The 21,044-nt window shown below is 37.8% G+C and overlaps 3 protein-coding genes across 3 annotated transcripts in view; 2 read left to right on the top strand and 1 right to left on the bottom strand.

Moving 5' to 3' along the window:
- Positions 1–6,272: 6,272 nt before the first annotated feature.
- LOC101303966 lies at positions 6,273–10,796 on the top strand. The gene is made up of 4 exons (XM_004292659.1): positions 6,273–7,885; positions 8,649–8,863; positions 9,029–9,252; positions 9,644–10,796. Exons 1-4 carry the CDS (start codon positions 6,382–6,384, stop codon positions 10,437–10,439), a joined length of 2,739 nt encoding a protein of 912 aa, XP_004292707.1. The 5' UTR covers positions 6,273–6,381; the 3' UTR covers positions 10,440–10,796.
- Positions 10,797–13,624: 2,828 nt separating this feature from the next.
- On the top strand, positions 13,625–17,519 carry LOC101309897 (protein disulfide-isomerase-like). Its single transcript, XM_004290833.1, has 11 exons — positions 13,625–13,870; positions 14,393–14,423; positions 14,533–14,820; positions 14,916–15,104; positions 15,220–15,345; positions 15,689–15,826; positions 15,937–16,056; positions 16,149–16,266; positions 16,465–16,577; positions 16,796–17,000; positions 17,092–17,519. The coding sequence occupies exons 1-10, from the start codon at positions 13,698–13,700 to the stop codon at positions 16,994–16,996; spliced, it is 1,497 nt and encodes a 498-aa protein (XP_004290881.1). The 5' UTR covers positions 13,625–13,697; the 3' UTR covers positions 16,997–17,000; positions 17,092–17,519.
- Positions 17,520–19,867: 2,348 nt separating this feature from the next.
- Positions 19,868–21,044, bottom strand: part of LOC101309603 (two-component response regulator ARR9-like) — a 2,207-nt gene continuing 1,030 nt past the window's right edge. Inside the window, exons 3-5 of the mRNA XM_004290832.1 lie at positions 20,694–20,774; positions 20,393–20,460; positions 19,868–20,267 (exon numbers count right to left, since the gene is read on the bottom strand). Of these exons, the coding sequence (XP_004290880.1) occupies positions 19,964–20,267; positions 20,393–20,460; positions 20,694–20,774 (453 nt within the window). The 3' untranslated portion in view covers positions 19,868–19,963. The remainder of the gene's footprint in view (positions 20,268–20,392; positions 20,461–20,693; positions 20,775–21,044) is intronic.

The raw sequence follows: 21,044 nt of genomic DNA, 5'->3' as shown, positions 1-21,044 counted from the left end.
ATATGAGTAGATCATTTCTGGAAATTTTCAGCCAAATTGGTGATCTTTAAGGCTTCGAACTAGCTTAAATCAATGGACGGTTCAAATCTGCCAATCCTGAACCGTTCATGAAAATTGCAGTTTTGAGCACCTTAACGATCATCAATTTGGATGAAATTTTGCAAAAGTGATCTACATATTAAGACCTAAAAACTGAATGGTTAAGATTGAAAAATATGATCGAAAAGTTAGTCTAATGCTCAATCCCTCATATAAGTCATAATAAGGAATCCCTAAGTAGAAGGGCCATATATATATATATATATATATATATATATATATATATTTTCCTATCATTAAGTTTGAGGAATCCATCGAAACAAATTAAGTTATAAAATCTGGAAAATGTTCTGTTGTTTTTTGCTTCTTATATATAGAACGTACTTATCGATTAAACTATCTGAGAATCTGAAAGCAAACTGAGATCAATTTACGTATGATATGATAATAACCAAACAAAGTGATCATGGACTAATCAAATCCCCTTTTTTCAGAAGTTATGAATGCAACGCGTTATTGATGATTTGAAAATTGCTCAACAACAACAAACATGTCGATAAAAAACGTATGATGATGCAAGAAACCATACTCGTGAAGTAATCTACAATTTATTTATGAAATTCAACTCGCAAGAAATATCTTTAAAAACTAGTCGTACGTTCATACTATATATCATATATGGATCGACGATGAGAGACTCCATACATGCATGCCTTTGACACTGATATACTTTCAAGTAGTTCGTCATCACTTCACATATGGTCGGCATATAATTAAAAAAAATTATATATATGGTCCGATTGAAGGGACATTAGATCTATTTTTTCTCCAATATTCTTCATCATGTGATCTTTTATATGGTTGATGGACTACATATGTCACATCTTGTTTCTACTTGATTATTGTAGTTGATCGAGTTTGTTAGTATATAAATAACCATACGTCGTCCTTTTCTCTCAATCCCAACAAACATGCATGACGATATCCATTACAAAAACAAATTAAGCTGCATATTAGTCTAATCTCCAAATGCCCAAAGGGGGGCAAAAACAATTGCATTCCCACGTGTCGATCATCTACTCTGCTACTCACAAATGTAACCCCAGATGCGGATGATAGAGCAAATCAAACAATTACAAACATAAACAAATTAAACTCGTTCCACACGCAGTTATGTTAATTTTTAATTTTATTGATCAACCTAGAATAATCGAATCGATTAAAAAACAACAACACACACCAAGTTCAGCATTATATAACGTTAACATAAACGACCGAGACAGGCAATTATTACACCAACACTAAAATCAATTTTAACCCATGAAGAAATTCACAACGAAGTAAACTGAAATTAACGTTGAATAGCTAACCTACGGAGCAAGTAAAACCTAGAGACTTCGAGCTATTTGAATTCAAAGCCTCTGAGAAGAAGTCCCCTCCGAATCATGTTGTAAAGGTTAACGTGGATGGAGCTTGGGATGATCAGACAAAGATTAACAGAATTGGGATTGTAATTAGGAATCATAGGGGAGCGTGCCTTGCTGGGGCAACAGTGGCGGATTCAGGATCCAAGAGTTGTCTAGGCTATTTTTACAAGGGCTTTTCTTTTTTTTTCTTTTTTTTTTTGGGTTTGGAACCTTCCAAGGAGGGGGAAACTAAGAAAAACGTATCTTACAATATCCGCTCACTTGAAACTCATCAATCACATATTCATTATCAATGTTATCGACAATTTTTTACGATGTAGAGAATCATCATATCATCAAGAAACTCTTGATATCTTGTATGAACTTAACTCATGATCTGTTTCTATTTGGATCTTCTACTTTCATTGATTATTATTTTTGAATTTCTTTATGGACAAATAAATATGCAGAGCTTTAAAAACTCAATATTTCAAACGATATATTTACAAGACTACAAGGCAGGGAACTAATCTCTTATTAGATTTAGAAGACTATCATGCCCAAAGATGGGGAACTAAGTGCTCACTCTTGTTTGGGTTATGGGATGTAAATATACCTATACTTGAGGGTTTTTGGCCAAAAAGACTGTCTAGGCTTGAGCCTATATAGCCCTTCATGTGTATCCGCCCATGTGGGGCAAGCCTTTATGGGAAGTACAATTCAGCTATTGAAGTGGAGGCAGAGGCAGTGGTGCGGGGACTTCAGCTTGCAAAGCGCCTAAGGTTCCAATCTATTGTGGTAGAGGGGGATTGCTATGAGGTGTTCTCTGCCATCAAGTCCTCTAATCAGAATTGGAGAATTTCGCCTATGTTTGACCAGATTGCTGTTTTGAAACTCTTTTTTGTTAATGTAAGTTGGAACTGGATTCCAAGAAAAGCCAATCGTGTTGCTGATGCCGCGGCAAAGCTAGCTAAGATGAGATTATGCTCTCATGAATGGGCGTCTAGCCCTCCCTCTTCTCTTATCTCTGTTTTAAGAAGTGATGGGCTGCCAGGTCCATCTATCCCTTAGTTTTGTACCTTATGTGGCTTTCTTTTATGCTCTGATGTGAGCTATGTAGTTTGTTCTGCTGCTTTTTTTGTTGTTACTGTTTCTGTTCCTTTTAGTTTTTTTTTGCCTTTAATAAAATCTTTGTCTTGAAAACCCAAAAAAAAAAAAAAAAAGAATTCAAAGCCTCTAGGAGGCCCCAGGTGGAGTGATCGGTCTTTTCCATGCCCTAGTCGGCTGCCTTCAGAGTCTGACGAAGATACACGTGGCGCTGCACGTATTAATGGACTAGGGCTGCCATAGGAGGCCCATCATATTAACTTGGCCTCTGCGCACGTCGTTTCCCGTCAGACGACATGAGTACATAGAGAGGTCCACATCGATCCTAGCCTTCGCCGTCGTTCACGGCATTTCAAGTCAAAGTAGGTCCGCCGTAATAACTAACTTTGCTTCATTTTACGAAGAATTGCTCCGGTGTCACTGAGAGTACACGGCTGCACGTGCACCTCCGTGCTTAACCTTTTGCAGCAACAGTAATAGTATGGTCCAAAAGCTTGAAATTATACGCGACCTCTATAACCTAGCTCTTCAAAAACATATAAACACAATCTCTTCAAACACATATAAACACAATTTTGTCCTAAACAAGAAATTTACAACCGAAAATATTGCCACCTAAATAAAGGAAAGAGGAACATCTAAAGGTATTCAGGTCAAAACTAAATAGCTTGAGCATGAACGGAATGACCAACTTTGGTTAAGGCATCTGATAGGAAATTAGTTTCTCGATGAACCTGTTTAAATGAGATAAATGTAACTGATCTCTCGATATTTTTAAAAAAACAAATAAATTAAAATTATTTTCTTCCGATACAATTAGATTAGTTTTCTATTTAATTTATTCAGATAACCATATTTCTATTTCATTCGGGTGTGCTCGTAAATTATTTATTATTAACAAACCGCGGAGACTAATTATGTCTACATTTTCCACAAGAAGTCAAAAAATATATTTATAAAAACATAAGTCAAACATTATTGATGTGATGTACATAGCTTAAGCAAGTTTACATTGCTTAAGATAGACGTTTGATGTTGGATTCGATCCCAAAACTTCTCCCTCCTTGTCGTCTTATTGGGTTTAACGACGATCAAAAATTTCTTGCGATCAAAGGAAGGCCGAGAGAAAAAGTGGCGGGAATATGAAAGGCAGAAGTGAAATTCAGTTTCCATAAATATGAAAGTGTACGATAATGCCCTGGCTTAGTTAACGCGGGAATCTGTAGGGCCCCACTCTGAGTTTTCACCCGCGGCCTACGTGCCAACCTCTTAGGTGGGTCTGCTAAAGCAAAGTGGCGACCAATTTTGTAGGGTGGGTAATTGGGGTGGGCCCAAGGAGTAAAAGCATCCTTTTGAGTTTGTATTACGCGGATTATAGCTAGGATTATTAGCCCAAAGTGGTTGGTTTTAAAAGTCTTAACCAGCCCAACTTATTTACTAATTTCACAAATAAAACATAATTGAATTTATGGATGTGTTTTGGATGGAGGGAAGCTAAAATTGGATTGATATGGCCTTTCCATCTACCTCCCTGCTCAATAACAACTCTCCTTTTGGACTATTATTCATGTCTTTTTCATAGACCAACCACAAATTTATTGCTAGGGCTTTGTTCTTTTGATCTTGCCCTGATTCGGGGACTCGTAGTGTGAGAGGCATAGGTGTGGAACCTATTACAACGGTATCATGTTGTTTGAGCGAGAGTAACGAATTGAATAACGTATATCACAATATATCACAATAGAATTATAACTTTCATCTTCTTCGTATTTTTTTCGTAAATGATGTCGTTCTAGATGTTCTAGATATGTTAAACACGATACCTAAGCGTTGTTGTTTAAGTATAGATTTTAGATAAATAGTTACATACATATGTATTTTCAGATATATAATCATTAATATTTTCCTAACTCGAATTAATCACAATTAGCGTTGTGAAAGTTTTTTGTGAGAGTTACATGTTCATGGCTTAGTCAGTAGTGTTTGCTTGTGCTCTACTCTTTGCTTTTAAGCATGTTGCGGTGGCAAATGATTAAAGAGATTCGATCTGGTTCACCAAACCAGAACAAGCCGATCACGACCTATTCGTTGACGTTTGTTTTACATGAGCTCCATTCACTTTGTATTGCACAACCAATTAACTGCTAATTTGATCCAGGTGTCAAAAGAAAGAAAACATACTAATTTGACCAATCCATTATGAATGACCTTCAAGAAGGTCAAGTTAAGATACATGACCATTGAAAAAACAATAGAGGCTACATTCCAAATCTATGTCAAATTTGACGTTTTTTCATACAAATATGATGTAAGATGCAAGTCCAGTTTTATTTTAGAAGTAAAATTGATGCATCAAAGTAAAAGTCTTGATGCATTTATAATTTTGAATATTAGTCGTCTTAGACTAGGATATATGGGTATGGTTATGGTATTGAGGTTAATACGTGAGTTGCTTGCAAGTTAAGTTTCATTTATGTTCTCTTACTTTAGATTCTCGATTATACTCCAAGATCTATCTTCTTGTTTATATCTTTATATTCTTTTTAGCCAGATTGTGTTTTTACTTGATCCTTATATAAAAAACACCAAGTACGAAGTTGTTTAGTTGATTTTTGTTCAATGCTATGTATTCAGATTCGTGTGAACTTTTAATTTGCTACAAAACTCTAATCGTGCTTTGGACTAAAACCGTGGCTTAGTTCATCATCTAATCACACTCGCTGCATCAATTTGGAGCCGTTATGATTAGAGATACGTTTATCGAGGTATGTTTTTATTATGAATATATGTAGTATTTCGTATGACCATTATCATGTTCATGATTTCACGATTACAAATATTAGCGTTTCATCACAACTCATATGAGATTACGAAGCTAGAACTGTTTTTCTTTCAATGAATCTGAAGACACGACTAGGAAATCAGATGTTGAAGATTTAGTATCCTAGACGCAAAGCAGATTTTCCCTTGATTAGCTAGAGATTTCGTCATAAATAAAAAGATTACGCGCTAGATGCAAAAAGCAAAGAAGTAAATAATCGCATAGACAGAAAATAAGTAAAGGGGGGCAGTTAAGTCAGAATATATAAAGGCCGGGATTTTAACGCGGCGGTAAGAATGAAAATGGTAATAACGACAAGTTCTGGTGTCAGTGGTGGCGGGTACCCACGACCCTTCTATTCACAGATTCACACCTTCCTCTTCTCAAAAACTCGAAATTTCAAAAACACTCTCTGGAAAATTCCCAATAAACAAAACCCCGTAGCCCTGCAACTCTCTATAAACCTCTTCACGAATTTCTATACCCAATTTTGTTTTCTGGGTAAAATTGTTCACATAAAATAAAATAAAAGTACTTGATTCGTATATAATTATATAATTTCCTGTATCTGAGAGACGATTGTTCTGTGTCCTCTGAGCCTCTGTCCCCTCCTCGCATGGACAGCCATTACTCATCCCCATCGATCTCAACGGTCAGGAATCGCTCATCATCACTTATTTTCATGGCACCGAATCTCACTCACTCGCACATACACCCGTTTATTACTTCTCTCGGTTGATTTGACTCGTCTTCCTCTCTGTTTGTAGCTTCGTAGTTCCCAGTTTGTGATCTAGGGTTTTGAATTTGAGCCGTGTCGAGCCGTGTTGTAAATTTGGTTCTGTGTGAATTTTATAAAGTCGGTTTTGATTGTGTTAACAATGCTTGGTTTGTACGGACAGGGAGGGTGGCGATGAGGAGGAGTAAGAGTGGCGGTGAGCGCAGAGGCGGTGGAGGAGTGGCATTGGGTGGTAATTTAGTGCGTTGTTTAGGGGTTATTAGTTTGATGATATGGGCTGTGGTGGCTCCAAAGTAGACGACTTGCCGTTGGTGACGCTCTGCAAGGAGCGGAGGGACTACATCAAAACCGCGTCGGATTCTCGTTACGCCTTGGCCGCTGCTCACCTAACTTATTTCCAGTCGCTCAAGCAAATCGGCGACGCGCTTTGCAAATTCGTCGACGAGGACCTCGTCATCGGCTCCGCCGCCGAGTCGTTTTCCCCGCCGGATTCTCCCGTCCTGACATTGCCGTCCGACGAGGGTAAGCCTGGGAAGGGGAAATCCCAAGGGAAAGGCTCGTCGTCGTCTTCGATTTCGCTCACGCATAGCTTCGAGGAGGACGCTGAAGACTCTCACTTGCATTTGTCGGATTCGGATTCGGATTTGGAGTCGGATCATATCCACATTGAGAGCAGCCCCGAACCGGAGGTACCTTCTTCTTCTTATAATCCGAATCCCAGTTTCGTTTACTCTCCGAATTCATCTGGTTCTGTTTACCCTCCCGGTTACGGTTACAACCCGAGTCCCTCTGCTTATGGTTACGACCCGAATTCGGCCGGGTATGGTTACGACCCGAACTCGGTCTATGGAAATTACCAGAATTCGAATATGTATTACATGAGAAGATCAGAGACGCCGGCGCAGACGTTTTATTACGGAGAGCCGGAGAGATTTCCGGTTCAAAGTGGGCCTTCGTCGGGTTACGAAGCAGGCGGCGGGTTTTTCGGGTTTTCAATGGGCTCACCGCCGGCGAGGGAGGATCCATACACACAACCTGGCCCGCAGAAGACGGGACCTCCACCGGAGCCGCCTTCGCCGCCGAAAGCCTCTTCCGGCTGGGATTTCTTCAATGTGTTTGATGGTTATGACAATGGGGGTTATTCGAGTTACTTTCCGGGGAGTAGGTATGGGAATGGGAGCTCGGTGGCGAGTAGTCCTGACTCGAAGGAAGTGAGGGAGAGGGAGGGGATTCCGGATTTGGAGGATGAGACGGAGCAAGAGCAAGAAGTGTTGAAGGAGGTGAGAAAGGAGAAGAAGAAGGCCAATGAGGATAGTGCATTTCATAGGAATTATAACTCAGGGGAAGGGACTTCTAGGGATAGGAACCTGCAACAGAATTCGGGTGAAGGGACATCTAGGGGTGTGCCGAAGCAGACGAGCAGTGAGGAAAGTTCAGGGACGGTTCACTTGCACAGCAGCGAGAGTTCACTGCACTCGGTTCATGAGAAGGAGATAAAGAGCAGTCCTGATGTGGATGTGTCGAAAAGGTATGAGGAAGAGAATGTGAAGAAAAAGAGGGTGAGCTTTGAGTTTGAGGAGGCATCGACTGTGGATGTTGGATCTTCGAAAGGGAGTAGCTTGACCACATTGTCGGTACACGGTACAAGGGAGGTTCAGGAGGTTGTAAAGGAAATCAGGGATGAGTTTGAGACTGCCTCTAGCTATGGGAAAGAGGTTGCTATGTTGCTTGAGGTGGGAAAGCTGCCTTATCAGTCCAGAGTTGCTGCTCTTAAAGGTACAAGTCTAACTTATAGTCCTTTGGGTACCCTATCACGCCTTCATGCATCCGCATATTTAGAGATTGCTTCTACTATCTTGTATGCCTTCATGCATCTGCTTATTTAGTGATTGCTTCGTATGACCACATATATCTCGTGACATTTTTGTTTCTATTGTTACCCAGCTTTTTTGCTAATGGTGTAGTATTTATCACGATAAGAAAAAACATTATGACATAATTCAAGATGATTCCACTTTTGTGCTAGTTGAGTCCAAATGTTTAAAACTTTACAAAGCAATATCACCTATGTGCTTACAAGATGATGATTTCTTGCGTGCCTTTTTCATTTCTATAATATTAGATATGTTATCGTGATCCAGAGCCTTGGTTTTGACAAGTCGTAGACCTTGGCTCGTGTTGACTTGAATTTACAAAACCAAATACTGGTAATTAAATTTGGTGCAGAACTTCAGATAGGTGCCAAACATGGTTAATTTCATTTTTGTAGGATTCATGTAAAATTCCAGTGACATACATTTTATTATGCATACACTTTACATTGCTGTCAACAGTTACCTTCTGGAAAATAGTGTTATGCTTTGACAAGTTTGCTTTAACAATCACTCTGCTCCAGATTATCTGAATATTAGTTGAAAAATATCAATCTCATTGTTTTGGCTTGCTAATCTTACTCTCTTATAGTTAATAATTGTTTTGATAATCTTTACAAAGAAGCATTGCTCTTGCTGCTCTGATAAAATTATGCACCTATATGCAGTGATCTTTTCCCGGATCCTGTGCCTAGTGGCACCTTCCATGTTGTCTTCACAACCTCCGTCGACGTCATCAATCAGAATGTCTTCTAAGATGATAAAGATGGCCAAAGGGTATCATGGAGAACCTGGGAAAGATTTTAACCTGAAGTCTGGCAACCTTTCATCGACTTTGGAGAAGCTTCATGCCTGGGAGAAAAAGCTATACAAAGAAGTTAGGGTAAGAGAACATTATAAATGGCTGCCTTAAATCCAGTTTAATTAGAAAATTCTGACTAAAATTCTTTTCAATAACATTGTTTTTCATCAGTTTCCTGGCCCTTTAAGTGCCTTAATCCGAGCTTCTGTTGACAATACTTTAACATTTTGGTTTACCACATTTTAGGATGAAGAAAAGCTACGGGTTGTCTATGAAAAGGAGTGCAAGAGATTGAAAAGACTAGATGAGCATGGAGCTGAGTCGGCTAAAATTGATGCAACACAGGCTTCTGTACGGAAATTGCTTACAAAGATTAATGTTTGTATCAGAGCTGTGGATACCATAGCAAGCAGAATACAGAAGTTAAGGGATGAAGAATTACTGCCCCAAGTAACAGAATTGATTCATGGGTAACAAATTGCTTCGACCTGTTTCCTTAGCAAATGCTCATTACTTTGGTTGTCAGTCATTTTGTATTAGTCCACAAGTATGCCATGCGTTGATTTCTTCATGTTACTGCCCTTTTTATAGTTAATTTGCATGTAGGAGCTCATCTACTAAGGTTTAGTCTCTCAATAGTACGGATAAGCTGATGGTTATCATAATAAGGCCTCACGGTCGCCACATTCTGAATTTTTTGCTAATGCTTCGTTTTAGGTGCACACTGATTGGATCACTTTCCCATGCATGATCCCTTTTTGTTTAGTTGCAGCATTGTCCGTTCTTAGTTGCTTATAATGCTAGTTTTTCATTTCATCATATGGGATCCGAATGTTGATAGTAAAGCCTTTTTGTCTGCAGATTGATAAGAATGTGGAAATCCATGCTTAAATGTCACCAGAAACAGCTCCAGGCTATTATGGAGAGCAAAATTCGATCCCTTAAGGGGAATGCCAGCCTTCGGAAAGATTCTGGTTTGAAAGCTACTCTTGAACTTGAGATGGAGCTTCTGAGTTGGTGCAGTAGCTTTAACAATTGGGTTAACACCCAGAAATCTTATGTACATTCTTTGAATGGGTGGCTTTTACGGTGCATTAATAGTGAACCTGAAGAAACTCCTGACGGAGTTGCCCCATTCTCCCCAAGCCGGGTCGGAGCTCCTCCTATTTTTGTAATATGCAACGATTGGTTTCAAGCAATGGAAAGAATTTCACAGGAAGCAGTGGCAGATGCTATGTATGTTTTTGCATCAACCTTACATGAGTTATGGGAAAGCCAGGATGAGGTGCAACGTCAAAGGATAAAAGCAGAAAGCCTCTCCAAGGATTTAGAGAACCAACGTAAGAAACTGGGCATGGAGAAGCCGAGAAGGGAGCATGGCCATGAAGCATCATCAGACAAATCTGCTCGTTCAAAGTCTACTTCTGAAAGTGGAGTTTCCGCGATGGATGATCTAAAAGTTGATTTGGATTCATTGAGGCAGAGATTTATGGAGGAGAAGGCAAGACACAAGGATGCCATCAAAAAGGCTAACAGTGTTGCTTCCAATAGTCTGCAGACGGGTTTGATCCCCATATTTGAGGCTTTGGGTAATTTCACTTCAGAGGCTTTGAAAGTTCACGAGCAGGTGAGAGTTCAAAGTGTCGGAGGCTCATAGAGAAGTAACTTAGCTCCTTATTTATATGTATAGTCAATTCAATTTCTTTTAGATTGATAGATCTAGGAATGATAGATTAGCTGAGAAGAGAAATGGGTACTACATATAGACGTGAATTTAGGCTTAATGACAGAGAGGTTTTAGAAGATGCTTAGAAGAAGGAACAGTAAGGTTTTAGAATCCCTTTGGGTTGCCTGGAAGTTGATTCATTTCACATTTCGACTTGATATCTAGTTCTCCAACAACCCCTTTTGGCAGATAGCTAGCTACTTTGTACAGAAGTTCGAAAATTCATTCATTGGTTGATTGGTTCTTAGGTGGCTGTTTTGTGATCTGTTATTGAAATATGTGGATGGGAGATTGCAGCTTGGTGTAGTAGAGAAACTAGAAAGTTTTGAATGAAAGCTATTCCATTTTGAAAATGCTTTCTACTATCTTATGTCTTATGCTTGTTGCTTATTTTTCTTGTGCATTGATGACAATTGAGGGCGTTATAGTTTTGAAATTGAGTCCCAGATCTCAGCATTCATGGAGTTTTCAGCTTTCAGTAATAAAAACTGCAAATTGATTTCGATTCTGGCATTGGTCAAGTTTGAACTCAGCAACTGGTTGCGACCATTACAACAGAGCAAGAACAAAGTTTTACATTGATTTTGTGGTTACGTTGAAAACTTAAACTTTGATGCTTTGAATTTTATTGAGCTCTATTCGTGCTTGACTATTACACAGCTGAAAAAGCCAAATATCTCACTTCGTTGAAAACTTAAACTTTGATGTTTTGCATTTTATAGAGCTCTATTCGAGCTTGACTATTACACAGCTGAAAGCCAAATATCTCACTTCGTCCGCAGTTTGTGCAATGATAGGAGTTGAAACGTAGAAAGTGTAGCAATATGAAAACCTACATTCGATGTTTCATCGGTAACCATATAACTATATGAGTCGCGGCATGTTGGTTAACTAATCTTTTTAAATCTAGAGGTCATGACAGGTGTTTAAATCTCATTCATATTGTAATGATATAGTTAACTAAGAGATTCTATTAAAAGAAAACGTATAACCATCGGTCCTTTCTTATAAGTTTTTGAAAAGATAAATTCATCTGAATGATATACAAACTTTTGCTTCTTATAAACTTTGGTATATCAAGTTTTAAAAATATCATATTAGTATCTCATGTTTTCATCCCGACCTAAGATTGGTATATATAGTCATTAAGATGACTAATTTACCCTCGAACCCAAAAAAAGATGACCAATTTACCCTTAATTTTTTTTTCCTTAGTTTTTCTTCTTTGTTTTCATATTCCAGTTTTCTTTTTTTGGCTTTTTATATTTTTAGGAACGTAGAGAAAATATTCATCGTCATTTTCTCCTTGCTAATAATCAGTTTTTTATCTCAATCATCCTTGAATGTCAACCTTGAATGTCAACGGCAACAACAAAATCGTTGAATGTTAGCGGAAACAACAAGGATTTAACTTCTGTATGTTTCCCCTCTTCAATCTTCTTCAAGTTTATAAAGGTCAACCCAAGTCATCAAATTCCAAAACCTCTTCTAATATTTCTGGAATATGAAAACAAATAAAAAAAAAACTAAGAAAAAAAGAGAACTTAAGGATAAATTGGTCATCTTAATGGCAATATATACCAATTTTAGGTCGAGATGAAAACATGAGATACCATTTTGATATTTGCAAAACTTGATATACCAAAGTTTATAAGGAGCAAAAGTTCATATACTATTCAAACAAATTTCCTTTTTAATAATTCAAAGGTTATTACAATTTTCAAATTTTATTAGTATATGGGGAGCTATAGAAGAAAGAGAAATTTTATTCACACATCTCCAATTACTCAATGCATATCCCTATTTTTTGAAAGTTTTTTAAATACAAATTTACCCTTTGATACATTTTAAAACACCAACGTAATTATAATTACTCTTGTCAAAAAAAAAAAGACAAACATTCTCAAATAATGAGCCCTCAAAATTTCCATTTACTCTTCCCTTGATGAAATTGACAACACAATCCAATCCCTAAAAGCCATGATCGATCTATGCGCGCGTAGTGATGAGATTGCAACAAACAAAAGTGAATCTCATAGCAAAACCAATAAATTAGGCATGTCATGTAGTTGGATAATCATAATTCATGAATGAAAATTAAAATTGTCACTTTGATTCCTTTCCATGGCTTCAAACATATTTCATAGGATGAACTTAAATTTGTGTGGTTTTGAAAAATATTGATCTAATTTTCTTATATTTGATAATATTCATTACATAAATCATCAAAAAGATGATTATGGGTGAACCAAGATGATTAACATCATAATTCCATGAAGTGGCTTGTTGTGATGAGATGACAATGAACTAGGCGTTTGGGTAATGGTTTAGGAGGATTTAGGGCAAAATAGGTAGTTTATCAAAAAAATTAGGACAACAAAAATTGAGATGTGTATCTAGCAAGTTGTGATGTGTGAATAAAATTTCTCTGAAAGAAAAGATAAAATCAACGGTAAGTTATGTACCTTTTAAAAAAAAACGTAAGTAGACATCAATCATGACAATTTTCAAAATGATCAGTAATAATAATGTTTATCATATAAACTAAAAATATTACCATCGGCAGAATATTCATATTTGATCAATATTGTAATTCACATCTCACCAATATTAGAAGAAAATTAATTTTCAATTAATGCCAAATCCATTGAACATAAACGTTTCATGCTTTTCTAATTACAGATTCAGAAAATAAAGCCAGTTATAAAAGAAAAATCTGCAAAACAGAAAATAAATCTATTCTCATTGTAAACCATCTGGATCCTCTGCATCAGACCAAACAGCCACGAGGTCACTAATTATGACGTGTCACGTCTTTATTGGATAAACCCTGTCAGTAATCCAAGCCAAAGCCGCGAGTCAAACATGCACTCAATCACCTTGGACAATTCCAAATAAATCCCAATCCGTGACGAGCCAAAAGGCCCAAAACCCAATCAGACTCCCCCACGTGGAAAATCCACGGCATGTACAGCGAGTACGACCCAATCAGATACTCGCGCGAGTAGTAGCTGAAAAACGTCCACGAGAGTGTCACGTGTGACTACCATGTTTGTCTCGTTCTCTCTCTAACCCGATCTCTCTCACACACTCTCCGCTTCGCTCCATAAAAAGCCAGAGAGAGAGAGAGACTGTGAGAGACTCTCATAGACCAAAACGAAACGTAACCACCACCACCGAGCTCCGGCAATGACGTCCTCTAGAGTTTTGCTCTGCTTCTCTTTGCTCGTCGCTCTCTGCTTCACCGCGATCCACGCCGACGAGGCTGATTCCAAGGAATTCGTCCTCACTCTCGACAGCTCCAACTTCTCTGACACTATCAGCAAGCACGACTTCGTCGTCGTCGAGTTCTACGCCCCATGGTAAAATTCACAGCTCGATCTTTTAGATTTCGTCTGATTCCGTTTGATTTTGAATCGGTGTTTGTTTGCTCTGGTTTTGGTTGATTGTGTTGTGGCGTATGTGGATCTGGAATTTGGTTAATTCGTGATTTGGACATGCATTTCTAGACGATTCGATTTGCAATTCGCATCGTAGATTTGCTTTTGCGGTTGAAATTTTGGTGGAATATAGGTTGATTTGAATTCAAGGTTTGAGCTTGTATATCTAACTGCATGCAGTGGTTGAATACGGCCTGATATCATTTGTAGATCATAAATTTGGTGCAAATTGCTTGATTTCGCGTGAAATTGGTACAAAACTAACATGATATGAGTATCATGCATATGTAAGCGTTATCTGCGCCGAAGAAATGAGATCCTTGTATCATTTTGAGTTAGAATTGGTATATTTGGTGCTTTACAACAATGTTAGAGCAATTGTATCTTGTTAGTTTTCAAGTTTATGAATTATGTCTTGATTTGATTTTGTTTGTGTTCTTGTAGGTGTGGCCACTGTAAGAAGCTCGCTCCAGAGGTACGGAAATGTTTGATTTCTAACAGGCGTTTAATTTGCATGCTCTTTTTGTGATTCTGTTATGATCATCTGACAGTACGTTTTTGATCTTTCATTTAATACTGTGTAGTATGAAAAAGCTGCATCTATCTTGAGCAGTCTCGACCCACCAGTCATTCTTGCGAAAGTTGATGCAAATGAGGAAGCAAACAAAGGACTTGCTACTGATTATGATGTTAAGGGTTTCCCCACAATCAAGATTCTAAGAGATGGTGGGAAGATTATCCAGGAATACAAGGGTCCTCGTGAAGCCGATGGTATTGTTTCTTATTTAAAGAAACAAAGTGGTCCCGCTTCTGTTGAACTAAAGAGTGCCGATGATGCAACTACTCTTGTTGGTGAAAAGAAGATTGTTGTTGTAAGTGTTCCTGGTCCGATTTTGTTTTGTGATTTTATTTTATCTCCATGAGATTTATCAGTTGGTATAATTTATGTTCTGTCATATCTTTGCAGGTCGGTGTGTTTGAGAAGTTCTCTGGAGACGAGTATGAGAAGTTCTTGTCTCTAGCTCAGAAATTGCGTTCAGATTATGAATTCGGTCACACTCTTGATGCAAAGCACCTACCCCGTGGTGATTCATCTGTGACTGGGCCAGTAGTTAGGCTGTTCAAGCCATTCGATGAACTTTTTGTTGATTTCAAGGTATGACATACTTTCTGCTAGAATAGGTGGCTTTTAAAGACAAACTATTGGTGTCTGTATAGTTATGTATGCATTTATATGATTGAAAATATTAACGAGGTAACCGGGCTTTCAGGAATTCAATGCAGAGGCTCTAGAGAAGTTTATTGAAGAATCTAGCTTGCCAGTTGTTACAGAATTCAACAATGACCCAGACAACCACCCTTTTGTGATCAAGTTCTTCAACGGTCAAAATGATAAGGTAAATTGCATATACTATTTAATTCCGCCTTTATTAAAACCGACTCCTGCTGGAGAGTCATGGCCTACTGTGTTGGTTAGTATGTTCTGGTTCTATTTATTACAATGTGGTGTTGACGTGTTGCATGGTCAAGGTCACCCAAATGTTATTCTCTAGCGTCTTAGAGAATAGAACACCAAATTAACTGGGATATGAACACCAAACATTTTGATTCTGCTCTTAATTTGGATTAATTCATGATATTATTGTTGCTCCGTATCTTTCAAATTGAACCACAAAATGCTTTATCGTAACTTTCATACTGTGATAAACAGTCCTCTAACTTGAGTTTTCAACTCCGTAGGCTATGTTGTTTCTGAACTTCAGCAGTGATGCTGCTGATGCTTTTAAATCAAAGTACCGTGAAGTTGCTGAGAAATACAAAGGAGAAGGCATAAGCTTTTTAGTTGGAGATCTAGAGGCTAGTCAAGGTGCCTTCCAGGTAATAATTTTACTTAGCTAGTCTTTATATATATGTATACTGCTCAAATGCATCTATAAACCTGTGTCAAATGACATTTTAAATGGTTTAAATTTGTTTTTTATGAACAGTACTTTGGACTTAAAGAAGACCAGGTGCCTCTGATCATCATACAGACCAATGACGGACAAAAGTTTTTGAAACCACATTTGGAGCCAGACCATATTTCTGTTTGGGTGAGGGAATACAAGGTGAGGCTTCTATTCCTGTCTTGTAAGGGACCATAATAAATTTCCAGTTTGTATTTCTATTGAGACCTATTGACTGAAATACACAATTGCAGGATGGGAAAGTACCAGCATACAAGAAATCTGAACCCATCCCTGAGAAGAACGATGAGCCTGTAAAAGTTATAGTCGCTGAGAGCCTGGAGGACATGGTTTCCAAGTCTGGGAAAAATGGTGCGTGATTATATTTCTTAGTGTTCTTCTCTATTTGAAAAAAATAATGACGTGTAACAGGTAGGATTACCTGGCAATCAAGTATAAAGTATAGGGAATTGGTTTTGGCCATACCATAATGAAAGCAAACAAATTTCATACATTTCCCTTATGGTTATGCTAGGATATGGGTTTAATATGAACTTGTTTACTCTGCAGTGCTGCTTGAGTTTTATGCCCCATGGTGCGGACACTGCAAGAAGCTTGCACCAATCTTGGATGAAGTTGCTGTGCGCTTCGAAAAAGATCCTGAAGTTCTTATCGGAAAATATGTAAGATTCTCCTTTTTCCATGATCATCATTGTAATCATAGAAAATCAAAATGGCGATCCTTGTACACTGATGCGTTGAATATGCATTCCTCTAATTGTTGGGATATGTTTGTCTGTAGATTATATTCCACAACTCTGTCCCATTTCTGTGAATGTTAACTTTGTGTTGCTAAAAGAGTTTTTGTTGATGTTGTTCATTTATCGCTTTGTCTTTTCAGGATGCTACTGCAAATGATGTCCCAACTGAGTTTGATGTGAAATACTATCCAACTTTGTACTTCAAGACAGCAAGTGGAAAGCTATTGTCCTATGATGAGGATGACAGATCCAAGGAAAGCCTCATTGCTTTCATTGAAAAGAATAAGGACAAAGCTGAGACTAAAACTGAGAACCAGGAGTCCTCAAAAGATGAGCTCTAAATAGGTAAGCACAACTCTTTTGTGTTTAGAATTGGATCACTACTTCTTATCTTGTGCCCTTGTTGCTAAATGTAGTGGTTTTCACTGTTGAACAGGACGGCAACCTTCGATGGAGAACAGACATTAGGGCAACTAGTTGGATATGATGGCGGCAGATACAATCTGACATGGAGAGATTGGTAGAGCATAAAAGCAATGTCTGACTTACCTCCTTATGTCCTCCTACAAGTAGTTATAGTTATATGCTCTTTTTTTTTTTTTGAAGGCGATATGCTCTTTTTTCTTTACTTGAATAAAATGGGAGGTGCTTTCGACAGCTACACAATAGTTTGAGGGATAGCGTAGTTGTGGTAGTGTGCAGTTTTGTTGATGTAGTGTTTGCAGTTGCTATATTCACAGTTTCCATCGTTAGTTGCAATGGTCCGAATTTAGATACAGCAAGCTTTCCTCATCAAAATGCAACAAGCCTTTAGGCCTAACTCATGCTAATAGGCTAATACTACTTGCACGAGTATTGTTCATCATGCTAATCTTATTTTGCTTTGGCATTTCTCACTCAATCTGCTTTGGCTGTCGCGATCATCATCTCCGATCTTGAGCGTGTTAGGCTGTAGCTTCTTCGATTCTGATATCCGAATTCCGAAGTGGCTTTGAGAGAAACGCCTCAGCCCCTGCTTCCAAGCACCTGTTTCAATTTCGTATTCGATCAGTTTTTGTTTGATCACTAACTACTTGGGTGATAAAACGCAAATAGTTCCATGCAGTAAAACAATTGTAGTCAGAAAATTACGAGCCAGAAACTTACATGTTAGTTGTTGAAGGAACATTACATTCTCTGATGACATGCTACGACACTGGTATATCTTTCCAAGAATAACCAAAAGTATAAGCAAGAAAGTTTAAATCTGGGTTACAGAAAGACCCCTTCTTTCCTAACTGTGTCAGCTAAGCAAATCAATAATGGTCTAGTAACCGTTATTTCTGTATTGTGCTGTTAATTAATCAATCACTAAAAGTTAAGAAGGAAATTTTGGTAGTTAGTTCGGTTATAGTGGTTGACCTTGACCCTTTTCAGCAAATCATAGCCGTTCGTTCCAGGCATATCGTAGCGTGTCATGATCAGATTGATTTCTTTTGAGCCCTAGAGCATTGGATTTAAATTAAGAAATGATTAGTGCGTTAACCACATAATTAACCCAAATCAATATAAAAACCGTTCATCAGCTCCTCTTTAAGGTGTGAGAGGAAAAGCCTGAAAAAAAAATATGGTGCCCAAAAATAATACCAAATTCCATCAGACTAGCTAATTCCACCACTACAAATTACAAAATGTGAAATCATCACTTACGAGCTGCTCCTCTTCTTTTTCCTGATCAAGCACTTGAGAGCTTCAACCCCAGAGTCCACACAAGTCACTGCTTAGTTAACCAGATAATAAAAACCAAATAACCAAATTAAAAACAGATGCAAACATCGGATCATGAACAATCGGGATTTTGTTAGTGTTATGTAATATATGCACTGATATATACCTTTGCACGAAAAGCCTTTGAGGAGTGTCTCTCCAATAGCTTCCCGTATGTATCACTAGCTGTCATCTACAGCCAATGCATGGAAATGTTCTTGTTGAAAGCTTGAATCCATGAACATGGGAATTGGGCAAGAGAAAATTAAGAGAGGTTTTGTTATAACAAGTTAACAACCAAGAGATTTTGTTACAAATGAGATGATCGAGGGCAGTGCACAGGCAGTTATATACTAATATAGCTGCATGTGCAGATTTGGCAAAAATGCATACGGTAAAATTTTGGTAATTAACTTCTTACTACTCTCTCTTAACAGTTGTTGCTTGGAGTCTGCAACATCTGATAATGGCTTCGTCACCTCCATTTATAGATTAGAAGCTGATGAGATCTTGAAACTACAGCGTTATACTACATAGGCTCTTTGGATTAATTTCAATGGCTCTGAACATAGTCTTTGGCTGCAGCTTCTGCATTTCGTTTATATATAGCACCGAGTTGGTATATATAACCACTCGTGTCTTGTTCTCTTTTCCTTGTTTGAATTGCCAAGGAAAATCCTGAGATATATCGATCTCAAAATTTGGTGATGATGATGATGATGATAATGAAAAGAGTTGATTTTGGGGGTGCAAATTGGATTCGATTAGGGAGATAGGGATGGGAGTTTTAGGACAACATTGTGTCATCATATTGCATAAGAATGGTTATTGAACGACCAAAATGGAAGATCTTGCTATTGTTCTTAACAAAATTTTAAGCACGATAAATCTACTTGGACCACAAAAATACTAATGTGATTACAATACTATCTATATTTGTGAAAAGGAGATTCTCATAACTTCATTTTAAGATAGGTAAAATTATCTGTCACGATGCGCTACAAACATTCCATAATTTAATTATGTTGTCGACTTATTCATTTCTTATTGATTTGTCTTTCAGGGCGCTATTGCATATATGCAAATGATCAATGATGTTTCATGTGAAATACGAGCCAACTTGTACTTCAAGACAGCAAACTGGAAAGCTTATGATGAGGATAACAGGACCAAGAAAAGCCCCATTGCCTTCATCGAAAAGAATTGAGACAAAACTGAGACTGAACTGAGAACCATGCCAAGAGTCCTTGAAAAATGAGCTCTGAAAGAGATAAATACATCTCGTAGTGTTTAGAATTGGATTCCATTGTTGTTAAATGTAGCGGGTTTTACTGTTAAACAGGACGCAAAGTGGCAAACTCTGATGGAGAATATACAATAGGGTTCATAGCTAGAGAGATACTGATACATTAAGAGAATGCAAACTTGGCTGCCATAAACTTGATTATGATCATTTACCACCAAACAAATACATACATACATATACTATCACTACTACCACCACCACCATTTCAACATTACTAGCTAGTACGTACGAGCTAGTAGTAAAGATCAATATTGTTCTATGCTACAACTAAACCTTTCATCTTGGGTATTCGCTCCGATGTTTCAGTTGACACTGCCTTCCTCTTGCTAATACTACTTGCATTAGTATTATTCATCATGCTACCCTTATTGATCTCCTCACTGATGTTGCTTTGGCCATTGTGATCATCATCATCATCACCAATATCCTCGTTACTACTGTCAGTGCTACTGTTACAAGAAGGTTGGTCAAGGGTTTTGAGCAAGTAAGGCTGAAGCTTCTTCAAGTCTGATATCTGAAGTGGCTTTAAGAGAAACTCTTCAGCACCTTCTTCCAAGCACCTGCATCAAGTTGAATTCATTCAGTTTTATTTGGGGTGATAAAAGAAACCGATCTTTGAAGTTTGCAATAGTACAGTACCAGCAAATAATTGTTAACAGAAAATTAAGAGCATACAGAAACTTACATGTTAATTCTTGAAGGAACATTCTCTGAAGACATAACTACGACTGGTATATCTTTCCAAGAAGATCCCTATAACCAAAAGAGTGGTATAAGCAAGAAAATTTCAATGTGGGTTCCAAAAGATACTTTTTTCTAAACTGTCTTAGCTAAGCAAAATATCTTTTAGGGGTCTGACTGATAACAGCTGCAGCTATTTCTATATTGTCTTGTTAATTAATCAGTCAGTCACTAAAAGTTTAAGAAAGAAACAAGAACAGTGCATTGAGGAAATTATGGTAGTTATATCGGTTGTAGTGGTTCACCTTGACCCTTTTCAGCAAATCATAGCCGCTCATCCCGGGCATACAGTAGTCTGTCATGATCAGATTGATGACTTTTGAGCCCTACAGCATTTGATTCAAATTTTAGAAATGATTAGTACGTTAACCACATGATTAACCTTAATCAATAGAAAACCATTCATTAGATCCTGTTTAAGGTGTGAGAGGCAAAATCTGACAAAAATCTGGTACCAGAAAATAATACCAAAAGCCATCAGACTAAATTCCATCACTCTATGAAGTGTGTCATTATTACTTGCTAGATAGCTCTTCTTCTTCTTCTTCTTCACAGAGAGAGAGAGAGAGAGAGAGAGAGAGAGAGAGAGAGAGAGA

The sequence above is a fragment of the Fragaria vesca genome, linkage group LG2, assembly GCF_000184155.1.
Source record: "Fragaria vesca subsp. vesca linkage group LG2, FraVesHawaii_1.0, whole genome shotgun sequence".
Taxonomy (NCBI): Eukaryota; Viridiplantae; Streptophyta; class Magnoliopsida; order Rosales; family Rosaceae; genus Fragaria; species Fragaria vesca.
Note: the sequence above shows the minus strand (reverse complement) of the source record. Positions and strands in the feature narration are given on the sequence as shown.

Excerpts from the sequence above, each read along its gene's own strand:
- LOC101303966 (XM_004292659.1), top strand. The coding sequence starts at position 6,382 with ATGGGCTGTGGTGGCTCCAAAGTAGACGACTTGCCGTTGGTGACGCTC. Across the intron at positions 7,886-8,648 it reads CAGAGTTGCTGCTCTTAAAG|TGATCTTTTCCCGGATCCTG; the intron begins GTACAAGTCTAA and ends ACCTATATGCAG. Across the intron at positions 8,864-9,028 it reads AGCTATACAAAGAAGTTAGG|GATGAAGAAAAGCTACGGGT; the intron begins GTAAGAGAACAT and ends ACCACATTTTAG.
- LOC101309897 (XM_004290833.1), top strand. The coding sequence starts at position 13,698 with ATGACGTCCTCTAGAGTTTTGCTCTGCTTCTCTTTGCTCGTCGCTCTC. Across the intron at positions 14,424-14,532 it reads GTAAGAAGCTCGCTCCAGAG|TATGAAAAAGCTGCATCTAT; the intron begins GTACGGAAATGT and ends AATACTGTGTAG. Across the intron at positions 15,105-15,219 it reads AACTTTTTGTTGATTTCAAG|GAATTCAATGCAGAGGCTCT; the intron begins GTATGACATACT and ends CCGGGCTTTCAG.